Raw genomic sequence first — 27653 nt, forward strand, 5'->3', positions numbered from 1 at the left:
TATAGACATTTATATATTTTGTAAAAGCATGAGGGATTCAGAATTTGTTTCTTTTATGGAGAAAATATAGTTATACAAATATAAATAAAACAATTTTTGGATAGGGTTCAGTGTATTTTCCTCCCACTTTAAAAATGAAACTATTCACTACACACATGTTAGTTGGGGGTTCCAAGTCTGTGTCCATGACAGAAGACCATATGGCTTAAAAACAGTTGCCAGTAAATAGCATCTGCACTTTCCACTAAAACAGCTCTGCTTCAATGAGTTACAGGAAAACACTAAACCTCACAATGAAAACACAATAGGCGTCTGTCAGAGCCAGGAAAAGAATAGAAGAACAATGTTCAGTTCAGGCACAAGAGCTACTGCAGAGAGCTGGAAAATAAATTGAATCATGCCTTTTGTTGATGTTTGTTTGGTTGCCCGACTCGTAATATGCTGTGATCTCCTTGAAATGAATTTAATTACTGCTGTTCTTGCATTACATTGCCTCCCTGTGGTTGGCATGGCTATTTAATAAGCTCAGGGGCTGCTTCAAAGAATTCAGGTCATTGTTGTGCTCAAATAAAAAATGCTTTCTGTTCTTCCAGCCACAGTACACAAAACTAAAAGATATTCTCATTCCACCTTGATAGCCTTTTGTCTTTTGTTTTCTCAGTATCACTAATCCGACTGCCTAAAAGATTCAACAGTGAAGCGTAACAATTTATTTAATTGATATTTAGCAAAAGGATTAAAACTTTAATTACATAATGTCATATAATATCACTTAATATCATGGTATCTTGTTGGCTGATGATTCACTACATATCTATGTTATTAAGTGTAAATATTCCCATTGATGAACAAGCCACATTTGCACCAACAGCCCAAATAGGTGTGCTGTTTTATTCATGTAAAGTGAGGGAAAAAAAGTATTTGATCCCCTGCTGATTTTGTACGTCTGCCCACTGACAAAGAAATGATCAGTCTATAATTTTAATGGTAGGTGTATTTTAACAGTGAGAGACAGAATAACAACAAAAAAATCCAGAAAAACGCATTTCAAAAAAGTTATACATTGATTTGCATGTTAATGAGTGAAATAAGTATTTGACCCCTTCGACTTAGTACTTGGTGGCAAAACCCTTGTTGGCAATCACAGAGGTCAAACGTTTCTTGTAGTTGGCCACCAGGTTTGCACACATCTCAGGAGGGATTTTGTCCCACTCCTCTTTGCAGATCCTCTCTAAGTCATTAAGGTATCGAGGCTGACGTTTGGCAACTCGAACCTTCAGTTCCCTCCACAGATTTTCGATGGGATTAAGGTCTGGAGACTGGCTAGGCCACTCCAGGACCTTAATGTGCTTCTTCTTGAGCCACTCCTTTGTTGCCTTGGCTGTGTGTTTTGGGTCATTGTCATGCTGGAATACCCATCCACGACCCATTTTCAATGCCCTGGCTGAGGGAAGGAGGTTCTCACCCAAGATTTGACGGTACATGGCCCCATCCATCGTCCCTTTGATGCGGTGCAGTTGTCCTGTCCCCTTAGCAGAAAAACACCCCCAAAGCATAATGTTTCCACCTCCATGTTTGACGGTGGGGATGGTGTTCTTGGGGTCATTCCTCCTCCTCCAAACACGGCGAGTTGAGTTGATGCCAAAGAGCTTGATTTTGGTCTCATCTGACCACAACACTTTCACCCAGTTCTCCTCTGAATCATTTAGATGTTCATTGGCAAACTTCAGATGGGCCTGTACATGTGCTTTCTTGAGCAGGGGGACCTTGCGGGCGCTGCAGGATTTCAGTCCTTCACGGCGTAGTGTGTTACCAATTGTTTTCTTGGTGACTATGGTCCCAGCTGCCTTTAGATCATTAACAAGATCCTCCCGTGTAGTTCTGGGCTGATTCCTCACCGTTCTCATGATCATTGAAACTCATGATCAGGTGAGATCTTGCATGGAGCCCCAGACCGAGGGAAACTGACAGTTATTTTGTGTTTCTTCCATTTGCGAATTTTGTCATGGCCTGCTGTCTGAACTGAAGATTAAAACCTGGCCATCGATGCCCTTGTGTTTGTCATTGCAGCACCTTTCTTCTGTGCGGTTGGGCAATCCCAAACATCTCAAATATTCACACTATCCTAAATCCAGGGTTGTTATTTTCACAATTTGACTGCATGAAAACTTTCAATCCTGAATAATGAGTGGACACTGGTCAACCATTAGGCTGCAAGTGGGTACTTTTAACAGTTTAGTGGTTTTTAGAGCTTCTTGATCTATAGTGTGATAAAACAGAGAGCTGCACTTTAACAGCTTTGGGGATTTGTGCTATTATTGTTATTATTATCTGTGAGTATTGTTCAGAGAAATAATTAAAAAAAGAGACACAAGAGTAAGCATTTTATTTTTGGCATTGTTTAACACGTCTGTCAACCAAGTCTGAGCTGAACATCGTTCTAGAGAGCAATCTAAGACCTAGTTAACCTGAGGCTAAACAGCTGTCTATATTCATGAAACCCTAATTCAATACATCTGCATTATCACACATTATTTTCACCAATACTACCTTTTTCATTATTCAGCACTACAAAAACTTTTCTTAGGAACCCTGGTTAGCAAGGGGGCTCGGTTTGTTTTCCATGTGTATGTTTACTTTTGTTTTGCTTTTAAAAGAGAGAGATACACCAACTGTGAAAATGGAGCTTCATTCATATTTGATTGTTCTGGTCATTTTAAACATTTTTTTGAAATGGCTCTGGGGATGTAAAGTTGTAAGTATTAAAAATAGTATTATTTTACTTTCACCCTGTAGGAAGTTTGCATACTCTAGATACCATTTATTCGATTGGATAATTATTTCAATTTAAGTTCAGTCTTGGCTTGGCTCTTTTCGGCTCTGCTCTTAAAACCAACACAATTACACAATACCTGTCAGAATAAATACTCTTCACTGTCCAGTAAAGGTAAACATCAAATCCTTATTGAGAGCATATTTTAGGTAGTTTTACATGGACATGCCATCTCAAATAGGTTACCATTGTTCTCTATCCAGTGTGCCTGGACTATATAATGAAAAATTGTGATGATTTGGTTATTAATGGTGTGTAATTTGCATCATCAGGGATATTAGAACTTCCCATGGGATCATAATTCACCAATTGTTAGTTTTTTTTTTCTATTACTCAGCATATCATTAATCTACATACCACAATGTATCAATCAATACATAAATAAACAGATTATTGCCAGGGCCATGGCATTTTTCATTATTGTCATTTAGACACCATCAGGCAAAAAAGATAACTTACAGACCTAGACCGCAGACCTTGTGTGTAACTTGGAGTCGTCGGAAATTTTATACAAAGACCTACTACAAAGATCCCAGTCTCCCGAAGAATATAATCTATTAACCTGGACAAGCTATTAAAGCTTTAAGGACTGAGATCTCACCGGATACTTAAGAGCTTTTAAATGAGATTTAGAAAGGTTCAATGGTGATGCAATTGTTAATATAAATGAGGAGCAGAATTCAAAGATGAGAGCTTTATAACAAAGTGACCCCATTGGATCCACAAAAGAGTTCTTGTGGGAAATCACATTACTGCAACTAACACGCAAAATTGGTTTCCTATAGATACAGTGAGGGAGAAAATATTTGATCCCTTGCTGATTTTGTACGTTTGCCCACTGACAAAGAAATGATCAGTCTATAATTTTAACAGAATAACAACAACAAAATCCAGAAAAACGCATTTCAAAAAAGTTATAAATTGATTTGCATGTTAATGAGGGAAATAAGTATTTGATCCCCTATCAATCAGCAAGATTTCTGGCTCCCAGGTGTCTATTATACAGGTAACGAGCTGAGATTAGGAGCACTCTCTTAAAGGGACTGCTCCTAATCTCAGCTCGTTACCTGTATAAAAGACACCTGTCCACAGAAGCAATCAATCAATCAGATTCCAAACTCTCCACCATGGCCAAGACCAAAGAGCTGTCCAAGGATGTCAGGGACAAGATTGTAGACCTACACAAGGCTGGAATGGGCTACTAGACCATCGCCAAGCAGCTTGGTGAGAAGGTGACAACAGTTGGTGCGATTATTCGCAAATGGAAGAAACACAAAATAACTGTCAGTTTCCCTCGGTCTGGGGCTCCATGCAAGATCTCACCTGATCATGAGAACGGTGAGGAATCAGCCCAGAACTACACGGGAGGATCTTGTTAATGATCTCAAGGCAGCTGGGACCATAGTCACCAAGAAAACAATTGGTAACACTCTACGCCGTGAAGGACTGAAATCCTGCAGCGTCCGCAAGGTCCCCCTGCTCAAGAAAGCACATGTACAGGCCTGTCTGAAGTTTGCCAATGAACATCTGAATGATTCAGAGGAGAACTGGGTGAAAGTGTTGTGGTCAGATGAGACCAAAATCGAGCTCTTTGGCATCAACTCAACTCGCCGTGTTTGGAGGAGGAGGAATGACCCCAAGAACACCATCCCCACTGTCAAACATGGAGGTGGAAACATTATGCTTTGGGGGTGTTTTTCTGCTAAGGGGACAGGACAACTGCACCACATCAAAGGGATGATGGACGGGGCCATGTACCGTCAAATCTTGGGTGAGAACCTCCTTCCCTCAGCCAGGGCATTGAAAATGGGTCGTGGATGGGTATTCCAGCATGACAATGACCTAAAACACACAGCCAAGGCAACAAAGGAGTGGCTCAAGAAGAAGCACATTAAGGTCCTGGAGTGGCCTAGCCATTCTCCAGACCTTAATCCCATAGAAAATCTGTGGAGGGAACTGAAGGTTCGAGTTGCCAAACGTCAGCATCGATACCTTAATGACTGGAGCGGATCTGCATAGAGGAGTGGGACAAAATCCCTCCTGAGATGTGTGCAAACCTGGTGGCCAACTACAAGAAACGTCTGACCTCTGTGATTGCCAACAAGGGTTTTGCCACCAAGTACTAAGTCGAAGGGGTCAAATACTTATTTCCCTCATTAACATGCAAATCAATTTTTTTGCTGTTATTCTGTCTCTCGCTGTTAAAACACACCTACCATTAAAATTATAGACTGATCATTTCTTTGTCAGTGGGCAAACGTACAAAATCAGCAGGGGATCAAATACTTTTTTCCTTCACTGTAGATAGATGATCGAGAGAGAGAGAGAGCGCTTTCTGAAATCACTTTAAAGCTTTGAATCTCTTTTAAGAGAAGTTCCATCATTCCCAGTGGCTAGACTTAACAAAAGAAGAACTCAACCATATCTCAGTTAACCTGCATGTCCTGGGTTAATTTTAGCGCTGTTCTGACTAATAGTCATACTCTGACTGATGATACATGGCAACATTACTGTATCTCCTTGACATTCATAACTGTCGTTTTAGCACTGACTGTAATTAACTAAATATTAATTTCTCTAATAACATAGGAGAAGTTGGGTGCAAGGAAACCCTCAAATAACACAACACAACACAACCATTGCCTTCTGAAACAACTTATATATTATGCTAGATTCTAGGTAGAAGATGTATTATTATTATTATTATTATTATTATTATTATTATTATTATTATTATTATTATTATAAATAGGATTTGAGTATTTTTTCATCAGTAAGACATTCTTAATATATATCTAGTATTGATATTTAATAGAGAAAAATCCCAAATAAATATATTCATCAGATTGCTTTTACAAGCTTGAGTTTCTGAGTCTATAGGGAGTCTCAAACATCTGTTGGCAGTCAGGCTTATGGGTCTGGTGTAAAGCTTTTATATAGTTTTATTGGTAAATACAAAAATAATAAAATAATATGTCTTTCTTGATTTATTGTAATACTGCCATAAACGTTATTTTTTGCAGTAAAAGAGATTTTGTGGTGACTTTCATTTTCAAATGCATAGAAATTGCTTTTCTTCCTGACATACAGTAGTTTTCCATCTCAGTTCTGACATCTACTGGTAATAAGGAGCAGAGCAGATAGGGTGCCCTGACCATTACTGTCCAAGATGACTTACAAGAACCATTAGGACAGATTTTATTGTTTCTTTCAGTTTTTTTTATTTTTACATTTTATTGGGTAGGGTGTATGTTCTTCACAGAATTCTTCAAAATAGATGTTGCACATGGGAAATTGACTATTGACCCAGCTTTTTAACTAAAGACATGTATACTCCATGAATAATTTAACAGCTTACAACGGCGAAGTGCAGGCTTTGGTCTGAAGTCACCCTTTGATGATGCACTACTGACCAACCTTAAGTGCACTATTTCTATACCACTTCACAAATCAAAATTGGATTAAGGAAAGCTTAGTAAGAGATATCTGGTCATATTTATGGACATGGAAGATCGACTTAATTTGGCTGAGAAAAGATCTGCTGGTATCTTAGAATAGCCAGAACTGTCTCTAACTTTAACTATCCTAATTATGACCAATTGGGAAGCAAAGTAAGGTATATAATATTAGATTGGAACTAACTAAATCAACAAATATTACTCTTAATGGCCCTAATAGCTGCATGTTAAATCGTTCCTGTTTACTGAGGAAACAAATGTCCAATCTATATATCACTTTCAGTCAACTTTCTATTATTCTCTTTTCAAGCTTATATAAATGTTTAGTAAATCAGAAAATCAATATCATTATTTAGCAGCTTTTGGTTACATTTCAGTTTAAACGAATGGAGACCTCCCATTCTTTCAGCAAAACTAAGGATTTCACTTTGGCAGTGTGTGCTCTTGTCCATGACACTGCAAACACAGCAATGGTGCTATCACAGTTCAAGCACATGTTCCCAAAACCTCTTCAGCACAAAGCCTGGCTGAGCCTCTTTGAGCCAATTTCGACATGCAGCCAACAAACTGGTGGAGGTATCATGCCTCTGTTGTCCAAGAGCCAGGTTTCTGCTCATAGAACACTAGGATTAGGGGCAAATAATTGAGTTTCAGAAGATGCTGGCACAGCCACAGGATGCTTTATGTGGGTTAGCCATGACATTGTTTAGTAAGTGCTAAATTGAGTTATACCAGCCCCAGGAACCATGTAACTGCCTTTACAGCACTGGAATAGAGGCTTCTGGGATACTGTGCATTGCTGAACCTTCAGGTTCCTGTTTTAACTTAATTTGAAGCAGGAAGATTAATAGATTTTCATTTATTCTTGTAGATATTAGACTTGAGAGAAATGAGTCTCAGTTTCACAGAACATAAGCATTTGTACTATTTCAATCCAGTCTACAACTGAATTCCCAGATAGTTTAATTCCCAGAGTCATGACTACATATCAGCACAATTACAAACAGACAAATGTCTTCTCAAGTACAAGTTTGGTTGGACCTTCAAAGGATTATTGGCAGTGCAGTGGGAACTGATTGCCAGTGGCTTCTACGAGCAAGATACAGACGTACACCAGCAATGTCAGCACTGTGGAAAAACTTTGGACAAATGTAAACCTTTATAAAACAGCACATTCCATTTGAAATTTAGATTCACAGTAAAGGAAGCCACACAGGAGGAATCCATGCAGCGTAGGAAGTCAATAACAGACGCCCTTTAGCTGGTGTTTCAACTGATCCAGCTCAGAAGACTTGTTTGGTGAACAAAGGGAGGTGGTGCAGGCTAAAGGAACCTTTTTGATGTAATCCTGGAAAATGTGGCAATCGCTAAACAAGAGGCATTCACACAGGCCCGAGTGTGAGCGGTAGGGGCTTTTCTGACTGCAGTCACGTCTATAGTTTTTTTTTGTATGTTTTTTTAGCCCTGTGCTTTTCAACACAGACACTGACACCTCCCTGTGAGATCAATATGAGATGATTGAGACCACCAATGGCAAATATACAAAACTTAATTACCAATTATCTAACTAATATAATTAATAAACTATTGTCAACTACATACCATATTTCTTGCTTTTCCCATTTGGAATTAAATATTACAGAACTGAGTTTGGCATTTAACCAGGATTATCAGTTGTTACTTTATTATGATATGCTTTTATGATTTGTTACTCTTTCACAAGGGCAGTAAGCACACTCACCTCATTTCATTGTGATAAAAAGGAAAGGAGAAAGGAATATATTACAACTGGTCATAGCCACTGCCTTAATTAATCAAGCTCTGCAAATGAGCAGGAGATAAAATAAATGAATGTATAATTACCTGTAAACAGATTACAATGTTAGTTTTAGTCTTTGCACAGTAAATTCGTTTTTACAGGTTACTCTAGTTCAGAGAAAAAAAAGGCATATTTCACATGTATGTACTATTCCAAAAGCATACAAATATTATTTGTAATACTGTACTTTGAATAGACTGGCTCATGACTCATGACTGGCTCACAGTCCTGTAACTACTCCAGATAACATTTGCTGGATGAACTGTAATCACAAATAATGAAGATACCTCAGAGACCAACTTATCTTCTCCAACTGCTACTGGAGGATTGTTTATCATTACTTAGGGTTTTTTGTACTCTGCCTGTTGCCTGAAACATTTGGCAATGAAGTGTATGACAGGAAAATGTGATGATGCAACTACATGTTAAGTATCATAAGGGAAGCAGCATCAGCATTGCATTAAACATTTAGAAAGAGCTCGATCCGGGGTCAACCACTCACATTCACTGCCTACTTTTAATTGTTTGCAAGGTCTTTTGCAAGTAATACATCTAATAATACAAAGCACTAAAACTTCACTTCCCACAATGCTTTCTCGTATCCTTCTACCCTTTTAAAGCATGCAGTAAGCCCGACAGGCCGCCAGGGTATCATATTAAGACAAGATTTGCAGGGGTGAGTTCACGCTATGCAATAAAATATATATGTGATGATGAAATCTGCCTTTCTTTCCCCCTCAAGCCCAGTTTGTGCTCGAACAGGTCATGCATATTTGAATGGAAAGCTAATATGTTTGGTGTCTGACACACACAAGTGCAAAAAGGGTGCATAAAGAAATGCTGTGCTGAATATATGATAATTGTATCTGTTTTGTATTATATGCATTCGTTTGTTTAAAGTTTTGTCCTGCCATGATTGCACACGGAGGCAGATACGTGGGTGTTAAAAATGAGAAGCCAGAGCCGGTTCCCTTTTGCTCTGATTACACACACGCGAGGTGAGGCAGGAGGGCTGCTGTAAGAGCAGGCGAGCAGGAGCGGCGGCCGCGCTGCATGCTGGGATAGGTCCCCTTGTGCAGCGGCCAGCCCTGTTGAAACCAAGATGGCGGAATTGATTCTGTGGAGATCAGAGAGTGAAACAGGCCTCAAATGAAACATCAGCTCAATAAACCAACCACCGCCACCGCGAACGCAGCTGCAGCCACCGACCCCTTTGCCATCTTGCCGAGATCTCGCCAGCACCGAGGGAGCAACCCGCACACACACAGACACACACACACACACACACTCCCACCATTGAGAGAGAAAGTCTCGTATGAATCCCGACGAGAAGCAGGACTGTGAGTGTGCGCCACCACAGGCCGAGCCTACCCCCGCAGGAGGATCCGACAGGTCGGTAAGGGGCTGGGGAGAGGGTCGGGGATTGGGAGGGGGGAGCAGCCGAGCAGGAAAGAAACTCTCGCCTGCATTTGTCCGGCAGACTCAAGCGTGTGGTCCGGTTGCATGTTATTAGAGGCTTTGCGGCGTGGGAGATGACACTGTTTCAGCCATGCCTTTAAGGGAAAAAACACACAAAAACTGTGCTGGTCTGATAAGGTTTGTTGCACTATTTGCCAAGTCTTGTTTTGACAGTTGCAGTGACAGTAAACAAGCAGGCATAGGCCTCTGCCTGTAATCCGTGTGCAGCTTTCCGGACATGTGAAAGAGCTGCTGCTGTATGTCGTGTTGTTTAGTTTGGTGCGGACGGTGCGATGTGCTGGCCATGTAAAGGCACACTGATCACAGTGCTGGAAACGAGCTGTTTTTAGGATGTTCATGCACAGCAATAGTTCATGCACTGTCATTACCCAGAGAGGCCTGTCTGTCAGTCACACGGTATTTACTGCGACTGTTTCCTGGCAGGAGTGTGTGTGTGTGTGTGTGTGTGGGGGGGGGGGGTTGTGACGCGTTGTGTTACACCATCCGATACGTGTTTATTTCAAAAAGTGACCAGAAAACATCTACTTTTGCATTGCTTGTGGGAAGCAGTGTGATGGCATTGATTCGGTTAAGGCAGCAGATAGGGTTTAGGCCTTCATTGCAGCATGTCCCATGGTTTATTTTCTAAATGCCACACTTTCCTTTTGAGCTATTCATGATTAACAATTGACATTTTTTAAACTTGGATTTATTCTCTTCATTTTTTTTATTTTTGACTTAAATGTAGAAAATCATAAAATGTGCTTGCATTTGCATAGGACTGCATGACATGTCATGTGCTTATGTTGCTTATATTTGAGTGTTGTGTGCTTTCTGCAAAATTTTGTGCAGGGCTAGAGTGAGCTATTTGTCACTTGTCCCTAGAGAAAATGTCCTGCAGGTCTGAGGACGGCGTGAGGCTTTCATAAGACAGACTGAAATGTGTGTTTATGAGCGGTCAAACGGATCGAGATGTCAAGGCTGTGGGAGGCAGCTGTGAAACTTTTGTGACTGCTCATGAGAGTCCTTGATTTTCACACCATAGTTTGATGTGTATTTTGATAACAAGGTAACAGATACTGGTTCAAAGCATGAACATCCTGATGACTGCAAGATAACATGCATAAGTATTTATTATCTACCTAGTAGGCAGGTTGCAGGCATAAACCCTAAAACCTGACAGCCAGAAGACCTAAGATTGCCTTGATTTTAGGCTGTGAGGGTTTGACCTGGAACAACTGGACTTTTGACTTTTTTCAAGAAGTGCAATCACAGTGTATATGTTAGGGGCAAATTTGAGCTTTTTTTAAATCATTCTTTTGAAATCCTTCCTCACATTTCCTCGTTTCAAAATGTTGTCTGTCATTGCTGTGGTGTCTTTTCTTAATGATGTTTTGTATTGCTTCTAGATCACCAGGAGAAGCTGACATAGAAAACCCAGAAGCAAGCCGAATGTAAGTGAAACGCACGGGGGCTCTGTATGCTGTATGAGGTGATCATAGTATAGTTTTATCATCCCGACATCTTTAGTTTTCCATTGTCATTGCTTTGTTGTTGTTGTTTATTATTTAACATTGGTTTTGATGCTGATTACTAAATTAAAACCTCACATTTGACTAAATATTGCATTTTAGTTGTTGTTTTTTTCCATTGAGGTAAAGTATACGTAGAGCTGTCAAGACTAAATTGAAAATAAGTGTTTTAATCAATTCTTGTCAATATAACATTAATTGATTAAAAAATAAAGGAACCCTGTTTTATTGCTGACATTTATATTGTATTTATATTTGTTTGTCTCCTACCTCTTTTGCCTGCTGCCAGCACTAGTTGGTTATCACACATTTATAGCAGTTACAGAGTACCTTGCTCAGTTTTGTGCTTCGTGATCTGCCTTCTAAGTTCTATTTAATGACATTAATGGCTTCTGCCTAAAATGTAATATTGTACGGTTTGAGAAATAATACTAGTAAATAAACGTACTAGTTTGACTAACTTGTGAATAACATGAAACTGTATACTGTACTGAGTAAGCAGGGTATATGGATTTATGAAAGCAGTAGGATATACTTAATGCTTATTCTTTTGGAACCTAAAGTAAGTGAAGAAACGCACAAGATGTTACTTCTGATGATCTCGCAATGCAGGTAAGACTAGAATAACATAAAAAGAAAGAATTGTATCCTATACATGTTTGTACCCAGTTAGATTGTGGATTTTGTCAGGAAAAAATCACCTGTGAAATAGCAAATTGTAATGATGCATTCACAGTGAAATGGTTTTTATTTGCCTGTGTGGAAACTGTTTTGGTTATTTGTTACTACATCCATTATTTTGGTTTGTTGAGCAGTCGTTTTGTTTTATTAATATTATTATTAACCATATACCAGCAATAAACACTTTCTCAGTGCAGTGCTGCAGAGAAACATACTTTTCAAGAACTATCTTTGACTAGCTTTGAAACATTTTCTATTTTCTTTTTTGGAGTGGGGATTACAGTGAGAGCCATTGAGTATGTGCTTTTATAAAAATACATTGCAATTGATCGGTTTGATTTTTTTTTTTTTTTGTAACTTGATTATCAATTTAAATGTTTAAGCTAAACTGACAGCCCTACAGTATACTTTTCCTCAAGCATGATTATTATGGGATAAAGAGGTTATGTGCACGGCATTTCAAGGCATGATCTTGTCTCACACTCCAAATACTTGAGCAAAAATTGTTCAGGAAGATTATTATTATTTTATTTTTTTGCTATGCCTTTCATCCAATTCCTTTTTGTTTTTTCATGTTTGTATTCAATTTAATCATTTTGTGTCATTGTATGTGCCACAAGGCAGGATTATTTAATTGTTGTATATTGTTCACTCTACTGCTGAAAATGAAACTCCCAGGAGAGGTTTTTGTGTGGGTTCCCCTTGGATGTGAGACTTGTGTGTAATACAATCCTGATGAGAACTGGCTGAGAAAGAAATCATTTTCAATTTCATTTTGTAACAGGGCCTAGTTTTTGTTTATTTTGTTTTATATTTGGAATTTGGTCCTTGACTTCCAAAACTGTATAAAAGATGGATTATCAAAGCTTAAACAATTATGCAAATTAAATGTAATAATCAAGTAGTGTAAGTGAGCCTTTTTGAATATACAAAGATATATATATAGCTTCTTTAAACTAATTTTGTGGTAATGTCCTCGGGGGGTTTTCTCACTGAATTTCACAATTCCGTCCATGTTCTCTGCAACACGCATTTCATAGAGCCATACGTTTGTAGGGGGATTAGTCAACTGTGGGTGTTTTTTATTTGTGAAATGAAAATAATTACAAAAAAGAAATATTAAACATTACCATAATCACTGAACATATTTAGAAATATATGCACAATATAACAATTTGACAAAAGTTATGCCCCTGGGCAATATAACATTGTTTTTGTGTGTGAATTTCTGTCCAGTCATTTTCACTCCACCCAGGTAAATAAAGTAGTATCCTACAAACCTTTCCTCACACAGTTGTGTTTGTACCAAAGCACAGCATACAACACAATAATAGTGCTAGTGTGAAGAACTGCTTGTTCAAAGGCACTATGTAGTAAATAATATAATCACATGTATATTATATGTACACATACATATATATTCACACAGCTCACTTATTTATGTATTACTGATGTTTTCAGCGGTAGATATGAATTTGTTCTTGACATCTTTACATGTTTCCACCTTTTTGTTGTTTTTAATTTTTGTATTTGTGGTTAATTTGCTGTTTCTTATGCTAAAAGTTAAAAGCATCAAATACCAAAGGCCAGACAATGAACTGTACCAGTTTGTGTTTAATTTAAGGCATAAACATGCATTGTGTATAATGCTACACTTCTTTATATCACTGACATAATTCATGAAAATCATATCATTGACTTATTAGGCTGAAGTGCTGGGGTGTGTGCCAGGAGCTTATTGGAATAGGATATTAATAAATTGATAACATTTTCTTAGAGCAGTTGATAGGGATGGAACAAGGGTATAGCAATGCTCTTTGCTGGGAGATGTATGACAGGGTGATACAATTAAGGGACCAGAGTTCATGAGGTCACTAATGGAAGAGAAAGACTAGGGAATGTAATTTGCAAGTTGGAAACTGAGTTAAAACAGAATATGTATACATATGTAATAATAGTGATAATGAAAAAGTTGTCTTGTAGAAACGGCTTAAATGGATACAATCTTCTAATTTGGATGATAGATATTAGATTATATTTTGACATCCGCATGGCCAGTTATATATTTAGTAATACTGCTACTGTCACAACGGGATATTATCCCAGCTGGTGTTTCTGACACAGGATTATTGATTCTGCCTGTGAATTAATGCGATTGGTTCGCTTCAGCACTCATTAGTGCGTGTAAGTGTTGCAGAATGATGGGCTTTTGGACTCTATGTGCAGTTTCACCAAGCTGTCTTTTCAGGCAAAGCTTTTACAGAAAGATCTACCCAGCTTAAAGAAGCACGTCAAGTCTGTTGCAGTTGATGCTTATTTGATTGATTCCATCCTGTCACCTACATCTATTGAGTACAGAATTATTTTCAGTACTTATGCAGCACTCAGTGTGAAAGAAACGTAGAAGAGGAACATTTTGGTATTTGTTAGCAGTATTTGTTAGTACTTGTAATGAAAGGCCACTGACGTTAATTATACTGAATATAGCACAGATTAATGGAAGTCTATTGGCTTTGTGATCGTTTGCCACCATAATTAAAGCACGACTGAATGCTTTGGTGTGCATTATAATGAACTCAAGTTCATTGATCACAGTGGCTTCATTCTGGAAAGCTTTCATGGATCTAAATGTGTGTGTATGTAGGGCAGTGTTTACATCTGACTTGACTTCCACGTGTTCTTGAAGCGTTGAACAGTGTAGTTTAGAAAACTAGCTTAAAACAGTTAATTTAATTATTGTGATGGAGTTGGGATTCTTGATCTGTCTTCCTGGTGAGCTTGAGAAATAAATGTTTGAGAGAATTCATATGGTGATGGGTGGCAAATTCAGATCATAATCCAAATTATCGTAACCAAAAATGAAATTAAACGATTTTAAAAACAACATAGAAATAAACAAATATATAATTATTGTATTTGATGGTTCTAATTTGAATATTAAATCTACTGTACAGAGTTCAGTTTAGCAATCTTAACATAAAATGGAAGGAAGTTGTCTGGCCTTCAAGAGTATGATACCATTTTGTATGACTTGTATTTAGATGTCATTGTTCAAGTGTTTTCCACAGCTCCCAGTTATGTAGACACATTTTCTAGATGTTTTCTTTTACCAGCTTTATCCTTTTTTATTTACTTTTCTGATTAAAACAAATATAAAGAAAAATGACATACCACAAACTAATTATAATGTTATCCTATCTTTTGTTTTTCTCCTGTTATGCTGCACATTTTAGTTTAGTTTAATGTCATTGATATTGAACTAACCATTCAGTGAGAGTTGTTGTTACCTGTATTAGATATAGATGTTAATTGGTAACTCTTAATATGTAAGATGAAGCAGACTGCTTATCTTTCCAAACGGTTTTAACTGTATGATGTGGAAGAACAGCAACATGTGCCGATGTGGAATTTAATGATGTGTTCTCCAGTGTAAATCCAACACGGAAGTAGCTGAGCAACAGTGCGCTGCTCCACTGTCTCTAAATACAACTCTTGCGATGGTGTTCTTGTGAGTGAGCTTCGTACCTGGAGGCTGTACTAATCCTTGTGCCTACTGTCTGAATATTTGGTACAGGAAGCGAGCAGCTGCAAAGCATCTAATAGAACGCTACTACCACCAGTTAACTGAGGGCTGTGGAAATGAGGCCTGCACGAATGAGTTTTGTGCTTCCTGTCCAAGTTTCCATCGTATGGATAACAATGCGGCGGCCGTTAAGGCCCTCGAGCTGTATAAGATTAATGCAAAACTCTGTGATCCTCATCCCTCCAAGAAAGGAACCAGTTCTGCTTACCTAGAAAACAGTGCCAAAGGAGCCAACAACAACTCGTGCAGCGACAGGAAAATGAACCGGAAGGAGGCGCATTCCGCAAGGGATGACTTTAAAGGTGAGTCCAAGTTGTTCCTGACCATTTGGCGCCACAGAGAAGAGTGGAAGCTACTGGGATACGTTTCATATGTGAAGCCTAGTTTTATAAAATTTCAGTACCCTGGAAAAATCCATACTTCATCTTCTTCCTAAATTAGATTCCTTATGAAGCCCCTCATAAATTGAAAGAGTTGGACAAGGGCAGCCTCACTGTAGTTGGAGGGAGGGGGGCATGGGAGGAAAAAAGGTTTTGAAAGGACCACGTGACTGACTGTTGGTCGTTCATTGCTGAAACTCTGGCTTCACTACAAGTTTTCTCTTTGAGAAATAAAGCAGGGCCACAAGTAAAAAGAAAGCAGAGGGATATGACTCCACATGTCATGTACATATAGGAGGTATAAAGATAGGTTATCCATTATCAGCCTCCTACGTTCATAAAAAAAAATCCTACATCTGACCGTTCTGAGTTTTGCCCTCAAGTTAAAATAGAAGGCACTGTAATCTGATGCATCTTGCTGCGAAATGGCTTTTGCAGTATCACAGTCGGGCTCACCCTGCAAACATATTTTTGGAAAGTGTATAAACTAATTTTGAACCTACATCAGGCACCATGTTAAAACCCTCCAGCTGTAAAATCCATATTATTTTGCACAATCCTGTTTGTGTTAGTCATGCTCTCTTTTAAGGGTGTCAACAGACGTGTATTTCTCCCCTCCATTTGTTGAATGATGTTAAATAAAAGTTCAAGTCCAAGGTGGTGAATTGAGGAAATGGCCATAACTGAAAACTGCTTCAGAGATTGAAGTCTGAAGCCTGTATGGTTTCTAGTACAATGTCATATTACATAAGTTGGAAAAGGTTGGAGGGAATTAACGATAACGGAAAATCAGAATGCCTTTATTTTCGTTTTACAGATGCATAGGCCTGTGCTCAGTATGTCGTGAGTTCTCAAAAACAGCAGCCTTTGATCAGATGTCAAATTTGAGTTTATATAGTTTGACTCGTGTGAAGGAGCACAGCATAGCATGTGAAGAGAACATAGAATTGTGCATTTCGTTTTTGTAATGTAAGAAAGAAAATGGTAACTTGCCAGAACTAATAAACCCCTTGTGTTTTTGTTTTCTATTCTAGATTTGAATTTCCTAACAGAAGAGAAGGTGTATGAGATTCTGGGGATGTGTGGAGAGAAAGAGGATTACTCCCCATTGATACGTGTGATTGGCCGAGTCTTCTCCAGCGCCGACGGCTTGGTGCAGAGCTTCCGCAAGGCCAAGCAACACACGAAGGAAGAGCTGAAGTCCCTCCAGGGCAAAGACGAAGACAAGGATGAGGATGAGAAGGAGAAAGCCGCCTGTTCTGCTGCTGCTATGGAGGAAGACTCGGGAGCTTCCTCTTCCAGGACGGGAGAAGGTGCCGCTTCCGGGGCTAACAATGTGCACAAGCTGGGCCCCGACGAGGTGTCTGTGGACATTGACGCGGTGCGCAGGGTCTATAACAAACTGCTGGCGAATGAGAAGATCGAAACTGCCTTTCTCAATGCACTGGTGTACTTGTCACCCAACGTGGAATGTGACCTGACGTACCACAACGTGTACTCAAGGGATCCCAACTACCTGAACTTGTTCATCATCGTGATGGAGAACAGCAACCTCCACAGCCCCGAGTATCTTGAGATCGCCCTGCCTTTGTTTTGCAAAGCCATGAGCAAGCTCCCCCTCCCGGCTCAAGCCAAACTGATCCGGCTGTGGTCCCAGTACACCGCCGAGCAGATCCGCCGCATGATGGAGACCTTCCAGCAGCTCATCACCTACAAAGTGATCAGCAATGAGTTCAACAACCGCAACCTCGTCAACGATGATGATGCCGTGGTCGCGGCCACCAAATGCTTGAAAATCGTTTACTATGCAAACGTCCTCGGTGGGGACTTGGACACAGACCACAATGAGGAAGAGGATGATGAGCCCATCCCCGAGTCCAGCGAGCTGACCCTGCAGGACCTCCTGGGGGAGGAGCGGAGGAACAAGAAAGGCCCCCGGGTGGACCCACTGGAGACAGAGCTGGGCGTCAAGACCATCGACTGTCGCAAACCACTCATCCCTTTCGAAGAGTTTGTGAACGAGCCACTCAATGACGTGCTGGAGATGGACAAGGACTACACCTTCTTCAAGGTCGAGACGGAGAACAAGTTCTCTTTCATGACCTGCCCGTTTATCCTCAATGCTGTAACCAAGAACCTCGGACTGTACTATGACAATAGGATTCGAATGTACAGTGAGCGGCGCATCACTGTGCTTTACAGCCTGGTTCAGGGACAGCAGCTTAACCCCTACCTGCGACTGAAAGTGCGGAGAGACCACATCATCGACGATGCCCTTGTGAGAGTGAGTAACACTTTTCTCATTTCTGTTGGTCCACACGGCATTTTTTCAGAGTGCAACCCTGAATATAAACTTAGTTTGTTTGCAGTCGAATTAAGTAAAATGTTTGTTTTATAAATGAGAAGTCTCTGTTGCTGTAATTGTCAGTTAAAGCCTTGTCAAAAGCAGAGCAGCCAGAAACACCCAAATCTGAAAAGGTTTTTCATTGTAGTGCTTTTATAGCTCTTGGACTGTTTTGACTGATTTCGGGTGATATGGTCTGCTATTACATTTCTTCTATTCCAAATATTTTGCATTGTACTAGATGTAACAATGCTGCAATGGTAACAGATACTGTACAGCATAGCGGTTATTGAAATATCTTTTATATGTACTAAGATGTGTATAACCAATAGTCTAGTGTTATTTGTTTGTGTTTCCTGTGTACACTATACCTCTTATATCTTAACTTTACTTACATTGAAAGGTTATATTTCAGTGACAGCTATACCGTACAATACCTCCATACAAATTCCAATTTTCTCTGGGTAACACTTACACATGACATTTAGTCTACTAAATCTGTAGACCCAAAGGTGAGAAGCATTTGCCTATTGTGTCGGCAAGGCGCTTCCCACTGAAATTGCGTTTGTTATTTCAGACTAACCTTTAAAAACTGATTGAACAGATGATTTTGAGTATGCAAACTAGACGCCTCCGGTATGGTTAAAATTCCTGCCAACACTCACGGGATGACTAGTATTACATCTGCATTTTACAGGTTACTTACTGTTGTGCCGTGAGAGAATTGTGGTAAGACGCCTTAAACTTACCAGAAATAGCCAAGCTTTATTCGGATCTAGGAGTTAAATTTATGCAAATAATTATCATCATGACCCCGTTCCAGATTTTGTTGGAAACTACAGCATGAAAAAATGTTTGACTAAGAATTAGTGTAACACTTTAAGAAAACATCACATATGTATTCCTTGACAGTTGAAACGGAAAAAAGAAAATAAATTGGATAATTGGAGACTGCCTACCCCCCTTTAATATCTTCACATTAATGTATTTTACACATACACACACACACGCACACATAAACAAACGCATACATGCTTGTAGGCCTGGTCATGGATATTGAGTTGGATAGTATGAAGTCGATAGCTTTAATAAGACGACACAGAATGGGTTGTCCAATGGAGGTCCGCTCCAGAGTCTTAAGATGTCGTGTAAATCCAGCCTGCTCTGCAATGGTTGACCCAGAAGGGAACTAGCCTTCTGATGACTGAATGTGTGTGGTAGTGAATCTGTACAAGTAATTTACAAGAATAAACTCATTCTAGCCACAATGAGCTGCTCTTTCGAAACATGCTTCATAGCTTTTGGAAGTCTTACAGTATATTTCTACGACATCAGCATATTACCCAAGCAGTCTACTTTGTCTCTTTGTCAGTCTCAAGCTGTGACTCCATGCTGTATTTGCAGCTGCCCCATTGTCTTCATGGAATATCAGCTTTTAAAGTCTCGCAAATACCTTGAACATCTTAATCTGAACAGCCACCAATTCCACTGCATCTGTCCCAGGGCTTGAAATGAGCAGCAAAACCTTTTTCTTGCACTATGAAGGCAGGATCTTGCTCTGGCATACAGCTTTTTTTGATTGGGGCCCGTCCTGACTTAGAAATTATTATTCCGGTTCATGGCGCCACCGGTCAGCATGTCTCCCCGTGTGTCACAATGGTCTCGGGTTGGAGCACGTCTCTAGGAGTCGGAGCAAGCACACCCACCCTGAGGGGGAAATCTCGACCGCTTTTCTTCTCTGTTCCCGCTGTACCCCAGTATATAAAAGTTATGACAAAGCAGATATTGCCACAGACCTGAAGCTGAAATGATACTTGTATCTGCAGCCGGTGTCGGAATACCCACTCTGGTAATATCTTTTGGTAATATCCTGTAAGTTTGGTTGGAAGAGCTGGAAGATTTCGATTTGAGGATTAAGTTCGTCATTATGGCTCAGCAAATGTTTATTTTTGCCCTCGTGGTTAATATAGTATACATTAATTGACCTGAAGGTGTTGTGATGGAGGCTAATGCAGAAGACTTAGACTGTTATTATTCATTAATGTGTTTAGACTGTTTGTGAGGCACAGATTCAAAGTTCTGTTCAAACCTTGAAGGAAACATTGTGTGCTAGTACATCTGAGACTTGATTACACATGCATGTTGTATATATAAGTTGTGCATCTTGACAGTATTATTCTGCTTAACCTTGTACGTCATATTATAAAATATCTACCTACCTGTCCTTGGAAGGAAACATTATGTAAGAGAGACCTCCTGTGAATACCCTCCTCCAGCTGATAACCCCAAATTGAGATTTTTGTTTGTTTGATTTCCTGCTCTATAGCTTGAGATGATTGCCATGGAAAATCCTGCAGACTTGAAGAAACAGCTGTATGTGGAATTTGAAGGAGAGCAAGGTGTAGATGAAGGAGGAGTTTCCAAAGAATTCTTCCAGCTTGTTGTGGAGGAAATCTTCAACCCCGATATTGGTAAATGTTTTCAAAAACATGTATATTTTCACATCGAAATGAATTGATGCCTATTGCTTAATCAGTCTTTTAAAAAGTATCAAATGTGGCATGCCTACATCTGTTTAATGATGCATAACTGTAATTCATTATTTATGCCCAACCTGGGCTACAGAAATCAAGTCTGTTTGTCATTTTGGCTGTTCTTTTTTACATCACATTGATCCCAGGAATGTGCTTCAATTGACACCTTCAAATGATCAGTTGAATCCTTCCAAGTTAAATCCAAAAGAATACTCATATTAGAAACTTCTTTGTTGATTAATGAGCAACAAAGTAGATTATTGCATTTGACAAATGCAGTTTTAAAGCTGTGTAGCAATATCTTGAAACTGTTACCAGATAATTGAACATTGTGTTAGACAAGATCCTTGTGTCCATAATGTTCATTTGACTGCCACTTTTCTGTCAATGCTCATGGTACACTTGGACAGAAATTGCATGAAGCAGGTTAATTGTCTTGTCCAGCAGCATAGTTTATTTGCATGTTCTAGTTGATCTATGAGATGAAAAGCAGACCAGTGCAGATCATTTGCAAGTTTTCTTTTGTCTCATTTGTACTGTCCCTGTCTGTACTATTAGCCAAAGTATTTGTTAACTTTTCCTAAGTCTTATGACTGTTCTGGCCACAATACGTTTGTGTTCGAGGATCCTGCTGATGAATGGCTTTGTCTATGTGCGCTACAGTTGTCTTGAAGCTTGTCTGATGTTCTAATAGTTGTCTTTATTCTGCACACTTAGCAAAAATAGATGCTACTGTTGTAAGTTATTTATTGTGCCTAATGCATTTTCTTTCAATGACATTGCTTTTGCAGGAATGTTCACATACGACGAAACCACCAAACTGTTTTGGTTTAACCCTTCTTCGTTTGAAACTGAGGGCCAGTTTACTCTCATTGGCATCGTTCTGGGCCTGGCCATTTACAATAACTGTATCCTGGATGTGCATTTTCCCATGGTCGTCTATAGAAAATTATTGGGCAAGAAAGGAACTTTTCGTGACCTGGCAGATTCTCATCCGGTAACTATGTGTATATTCTTTTATACATTGTGTGTGGTTTTAAACAGTATTGTCAACTGTGTTCAAAGCTGAGTGTTCCTCAGTTTGCCAAATACATGATTTAGCCTGGAATTTCACTTCTGTGAAACGTCTGTGAGACTTCTGTGCAGAGAGAAATTACAGTAAAAAATGTAAAAGCAAAACTAACTGCTCATTTAAAAACAGAAATTAATATTTGGTCAATATTTGTCAGATTTATTGTTTGATGATGCAATTAGCACGCAATCCGACCTTTTGAAAGGCTAGTGCATTTTCTACACCAGTCAACTAGACCTTTGTCCTTCTCGCGTTCAGATGCTGTTCCAGAGTTTAAACGAACTTCTGGACTACGAAGGCAGTGTGGAAGATGACATGATGATCACGTTTCAGATTTCACAGACTGATCTCTTCGGGAATCCCCTCATGTACGATTTAAGGGAAAACGGAGATAAAATCCCCGTTACCAACGAAAACCGGAAGGTAAGTCACATACCTTGAAGATCAGATGCACAAACGCACTTTACACTGGGCAGTGAGCAACAATACTAGGGAATGTTTGAGCCATGCCATTAAGCATTCAAGACGCATAGATGTGTATTTTCATCGTCGACTGTTGAAGTAAAGTGCTTGCAATCATTAAGATGTTGCTGTCGGAAGAGCCAGTATGCGTTCACATCTTGCTAACATTTTAACTTTTTTTTTTTTTTATATAAGGATAGAAATGCATCAGTGTCTAAATCTCCCCCCCACCCTCTCTCTCTCTCTCTATCTCTGTCATCCTCCTGGATTGTAGACAGAAATGTGAAAATGACTGATGACTTTGTTTTTCACATTTCATTCACAGGAGTTTGTTACCCAGTATGCGGAATACATGCTCAACAAAGCTGTAGAAAAGCAGTTTAAAGCATTCAGAAGAGGTTTTCATATGGTCACAAACGAGTCTCCTTTAAAGTATTTATTCAGGCCCGAGGAAATTGAACTACTTATCTGTGGAAGCAGGGTAAGCCCATGGAAACCCGGATAAATTCTTTCAGTATTGACACACACTGTTTTCAACCTCAAAACATCTAAATCCCTGCCTCCATTCTCTCTGCGTTTTAGAACCTAGACTTTCAAGCACTTGAAGAAACCACAGAATACGATGGAGGGTACAGCCGGGATTCACGCATTATTAAGTAAGCTGGTATTTGAATGTGTGATCTCCGAGGGTAGAGAAAACAAACATGGTTCATTTTAAAAGGGAATGTGGATTGTGTACTGCTGCTTCCTGGAATTTAAGGATTCATGCACAAAATTAATTCCACGGCCACAGCAGGCGTGCGCTAGTAAAGCCCCCTGTGATGGAGATTACAGCAGCCCGCCTGTGTCAGCATGACAAACCGCCAGCTGAGCGCAGCAACGACCGGGAAAAGGAATAGTTCCCCACAATGAGGGTGGAGTGGAGGGTGGAAACGCTAGGAGGAATCAGGAGGTTATCTCTAGAGGATGTTATGTTAGGGGATTGCTTTTATCCACTGTATCCATTAACATCACCAGATCAAGACTGGACTTTGTTTATAGCTTTCCAATAATCACATATATATACACCGATCAGCCATAACATTATGACCACTGACAGGTGAAGTGAATAACACTGATAATCTTGTTATCATGGCACCTGTCAGTGGGTGGGATATATTAGGCAGCAAGTGAACATTTTGTCCTCAAAGTTGATGTGTTAGAAGCAGGAAAAATGGGCAAGCCTAAGGATCTGAGCGACTTTGACAAGGGCCACATTGTGACGGCTAGACGACTGGGTCAGAGCATCTCCAAAACTGCAGCTCTTGTGGGGTATTCCCGGTCTGCAGTGGTCAGTACCTATCAAAAGTGGTCCAAGGAAGGAAAAGCGGTGAACCGGCGACAGGGTCATGGGCGGCCAAGGCTCATTGATGCACGTGGGGAGCGAAGGCTGGCCCGTGTGGTCCGATCCAACAGACGAGCTACTGTAGCTCAAATTGCTGAAAGTTAATGCTAGTTCTGATAGAAAGGTGTCAGAACACACAGTGCATCGCAGTTTGTTGCATATGGGGCTGCGTAGCTGCAGACCAGTCAGGGTGCCCATGCTGACCCCTGTCCACTGCCGAAAGCGCCTACAATGGGCACGTGAGCATCAGAACTGGACCACGGAGCAATGGAAGAAGGTGTCCTGGTCTGATGAATCATGAGTTCGAGGTGTTGACTTGGCCTCCAAATTCCCCAGATCTCAATCCAATCGAGCATCTGTGGGATGTGCTGGACAAACAAGTTCGATCCATGGAGGCCCCACCTCGCAACTTACAGGACTTAAAGGATCTGCTGCTAACGTCTTGGTGCCAGATACCACAGCACACCTTCAGAGGTCTAGTGGAGTCCATGCCTCGACGGGTCAGGGCCCTTTTGGCGGCAAAAAGGGGACCTACACAATATTAGGCAGGTCATAATGTTATGGCTAATAAGGCCACCCTGGATAAAAATATCAGATAAATGTATCCTTAATAAAACTAATAATAAAGACAGCAGTGTCCCTCCTGTCTATTCCGTGTGGTGGATTGTGTAATGATCATGCAGTTAATCACGGTCGTTTCATACAAGATCTTCCCTCCACTGTTCTCTAGATTTATGTAACGCGTGTACTGTGGAAAAAAAAAAAGACCGTTTCGTGTAAATTAGAGTTAAAGGTCTACATTTGTATGATATAGTGAAAATGACATAATAGAAATGGTTTGTCTTGTAGGGATTTTTGGGAAATCGTTCATTCTTTCGCAGAGGAACAGAAGAGGCTCTTCCTACAGTTCACCACGGGCACGGACAGAGCCCCCGTGGGCGGCCTAGGCAAGCTCAAGATGATTATCGCCAAGAACGGCCCAGACACAGACAGGTAAGCTGCTTCTATATAGTGCCATTTTTTTCCCCGATGAGGTCCTATACTATATGATCAGAGAATTATAGTCTTTACGGCATCCGATCACTAGAGGTCAGAGCACCAAATTTCATGGCTTAAACCAGTGGTTCTCAAGTCTGTTCCTGGAGGACCCTCTGTTGTTTTATGTTCAAACTGAGCCTTCAATTACTTAATTAAACCCTTAATATAACTAATGACCTTAATCAGGGCCTTAATTTATTTGAAACAGTTGGGGGTTTATGTTAAGTACGACAATGTATAAGGAACTTAAGGAACCAACTTTTTATCAATTACATAATTTAAATAGTCAAATATTAGCAAATTATTAGTTAACCTGGGTTGAGAACCACTGCTTTAAAGCATGACGGCCATTAAATCATAATGTGTTAAACGGGTATCTATTCTATCATGTTAAATGTTAAATGTCATGTCCCAGCAGATGTATTTTTTGCTACTATAGATTGCCTGTTGACTTCTAATATTCAGTATTTAAAAAAGGTGTTAAATTATATTTGCACAATAATATAAAAGCCAAACACTTGTTATGCATTGTTGTTTTTTTCCGTGACTAGGTGTCTGTCACGAGTGTTTTAACAAGCTCCTCTCTCCGCAGGTTACCAACGTCTCACACTTGCTTTAATGTCCTCCTGCTTCCTGAGTACACGACCAAGGAGAAGCTCAAAGAGAGACTTTTGAAGGCCATTACCTATGCCAAAGGATTCGGCATGTTGTAAAACACACACGAGGGTGTAAAGATGGAATGTCGCAAAGAACTGATCATTTTCGGAAGTTGTTGTCCCTATCAAAAAAAAAAAAGAAAAGAAAAAAAAATATTAAAAAAAAAAAAAAAAAAAAAAAAAAATTAAATGGCCATACGGTAGTGAGCTCCAGTAGTCACTTGTCTGTGCCTCCCCCCTGTTCAGAGGGCAACGGGCTTGAACAGCAGAATCCTGCTAGTATGATCACTTTTTTTTTTTTCTCCTGTTTGTGTGAATGTGATACATATTCCTTCTCCTGTATGTACAGAAAAGATTTTTTCCTTACTATTTATTTTAAGGGTTAAATCAGTTTCTTATTATGTCTGCTTGGAGTTGAGCCTTTTTTGTGGGGGGAGGGGAGGTTGGGGGATATTTAAGACCGGAAAAAAAAAATGTAATCTCCTTGGAAAATCTTGCCATTATTTGTAAGAAAAAGAAAAAGACAGAAAAACAACCTTGTAGTCTCCAGCTCTGTAAATTGACCTTCTTGTAACCTTATTCGTTGTGGAGCTGTAATATTCCCCACCTGTCCGCTTCGGGCCTTCGGACGTCGGACAGGGTGTCATGCAAATACTGCTGTTCTAGCCCCTCAGAGAGTCCACCCTTCTGTGCTGAATAAAGATGGACGAGAAACCTGGGAATGTTACAAAACTGCAGCCTTGAGAATTTTAATTTAGCCTCGGCACCGGTTGGCACCCATGAGCCATCACAGTAATGGTGTCCCCCCTCACGAGTCTAGTCATTACAGTAGTGTCCTTATTTCATGGCTCATCATTCGTAAAGGGTAGAACTTGTGCTTTGAGTACCTAAAAATTTTACTCGAAAAGATGCATTTTCAAGCCAGCAGTGCAGCGTAGCGTGCTGCGCAGCGAGGAGATTGTCGCGTAATCATTAAAGCGTGTGAAAGTGCACTTACAAAATAATGAAAAATGTTAGTGAATTGTATTAACTGCCTGTTACCATGATCTTCTTTTTAAACATCAATCAAAAGTCTTCCCAATTTGCCCTTGTTTTACAGCATTGTTTTCTTCTCTACATGATTATTCTGGTCAGGACACATCGAGTGTGTTTTGAGGTATCTGTATTTATTATGTAATTGCATTCATTTGTAATGCCAGTTTGGCAATCTGTGCTGCTACTATTGGCCAGTGTCCTGCATCTTGCTTTAGAACTAAAAGGCATTCTGTAAAAATTAGAAAAAAATGAAAAAAAAAATTAACAACTTTGCTAACATATTTAAATCCCCGCTTTTTTATTTGCAGAATTGGGAGGCCTTTGTTCTTTCTCCTCCCACTCAAAACACATGGTGCCCCTTTTTATATATGTAATTATTGTCTTCTGAGCCCCAAGCTTATAAGGAATTCTTATTTTCAGGTGAAAAGTATATATATTTTTATGTAGGACTTCATACATTTGAATGTTGTGAAAGCCAATTATGAATTGTCATTTACGCTGAACTATGGACTTTTAGTTTTCCTTTTTCTCCCATCGACTGCACAGTTCTTCAGATGCAGATACTGGAAGGTGTCTGCCTGTAGGCTCATATCATGCCACTATACAAGTGTACAGAATGACAGAAACACACATCCTGACATTACACACAAGGTATTTAAGGGGAAATCCTTCCATTGACCATGCATTAATCATGTGCCCAGATCCCCGTTTGTTTGTTTGTGGTTTTTTGTTTTTTTTGTTTTTTAGGTACCTGTTATCCGTACTCCTTAAAAGCTGTGTTTCTGCAAGTGCCAGAAAAGTTCAGCCCAACAAAAAAGAAAAAAAAACGTTTTAATTGTAAAGGAAGGGAAGCAGTTAATGGTTTCTAGGTTTATTTGAACAACGTTACTCTCCATGACAACAACAAAAGGCAAAAAAAAAAGTAACACATGGTGTGTAAACATGATGCTAAATAAAAGTGACTGCATTTTTCATCATGTTCTTCTGGAACTATAAATGTTGACTTGAATTATTTTGCCATGTGAGGCGATGCCTTTACAGGTTTTGAAATGTTCCTCCATATCTCTCGGCTACAATAAATGTGCCCTGGGCGGGGCAGAAGAGGAATGGCGCCCGTTGGCATCTCCTCCGGTTTGAGAATCATTAGCAATTGCAATGGGAAGTGTCGCATTGAAAACTGCATCTTGGACTCTCCATACTTTATCTGAGAAATGGAAATGTAAACTTAATCCATATTTTATGCAGAAGAGGAGTGAGATTAATGTTCCCCTCTTTGCCTTTGATGTAGGATGCAAGTCCTGTCTCTGTAGGATGTACCAGCAGGGCTGACAGCGTTGTGTCTCTGAATGATGTCCCAAGAGCAGCATATACCATGTGTGAGAAA

The 27653-nt window shown here is 39.7% G+C and overlaps 1 protein-coding gene across 3 annotated transcripts; it reads left to right on the forward strand.

Moving 5' to 3' along the window:
* The first annotated feature begins 9172 nt into the window (after positions 1 to 9172).
* Positions 9173 to 27246, forward strand: ube3a (ubiquitin protein ligase E3A). 3 transcript variants are annotated; one of them, XM_066706102.1, is made up of 11 exons: positions 9173 to 9506; positions 10978 to 11022; positions 15356 to 15666; positions 16779 to 18028; positions 20415 to 20559; positions 21414 to 21619; positions 21953 to 22117; positions 22482 to 22637; positions 22739 to 22812; positions 24390 to 24533; positions 25171 to 27246. In XM_066706102.1, coding segments are annotated over exons 2-11 (2574 nt in total). In that variant the 5' UTR covers positions 9173 to 9506; positions 10978 to 11020; the 3' UTR covers positions 25292 to 27246. The 3 variants fall into 3 exon arrangements, with proteins under 3 accessions (XP_066562199.1, XP_066562198.1, XP_066562200.1); XM_066706101.1 differs by having other exon boundaries at positions 9173 to 9502; XM_066706103.1 differs by having other exon boundaries at positions 9425 to 9502; positions 15552 to 15666.
* The last annotated feature ends 407 nt before the right edge of the window (positions 27247 to 27653 follow it).

Source organism: Amia ocellicauda, chromosome 6 (assembly GCF_036373705.1).
Source record: "Amia ocellicauda isolate fAmiCal2 chromosome 6, fAmiCal2.hap1, whole genome shotgun sequence".
Taxonomy (NCBI): domain Eukaryota; kingdom Metazoa; phylum Chordata; class Actinopteri; order Amiiformes; family Amiidae; genus Amia; species Amia ocellicauda.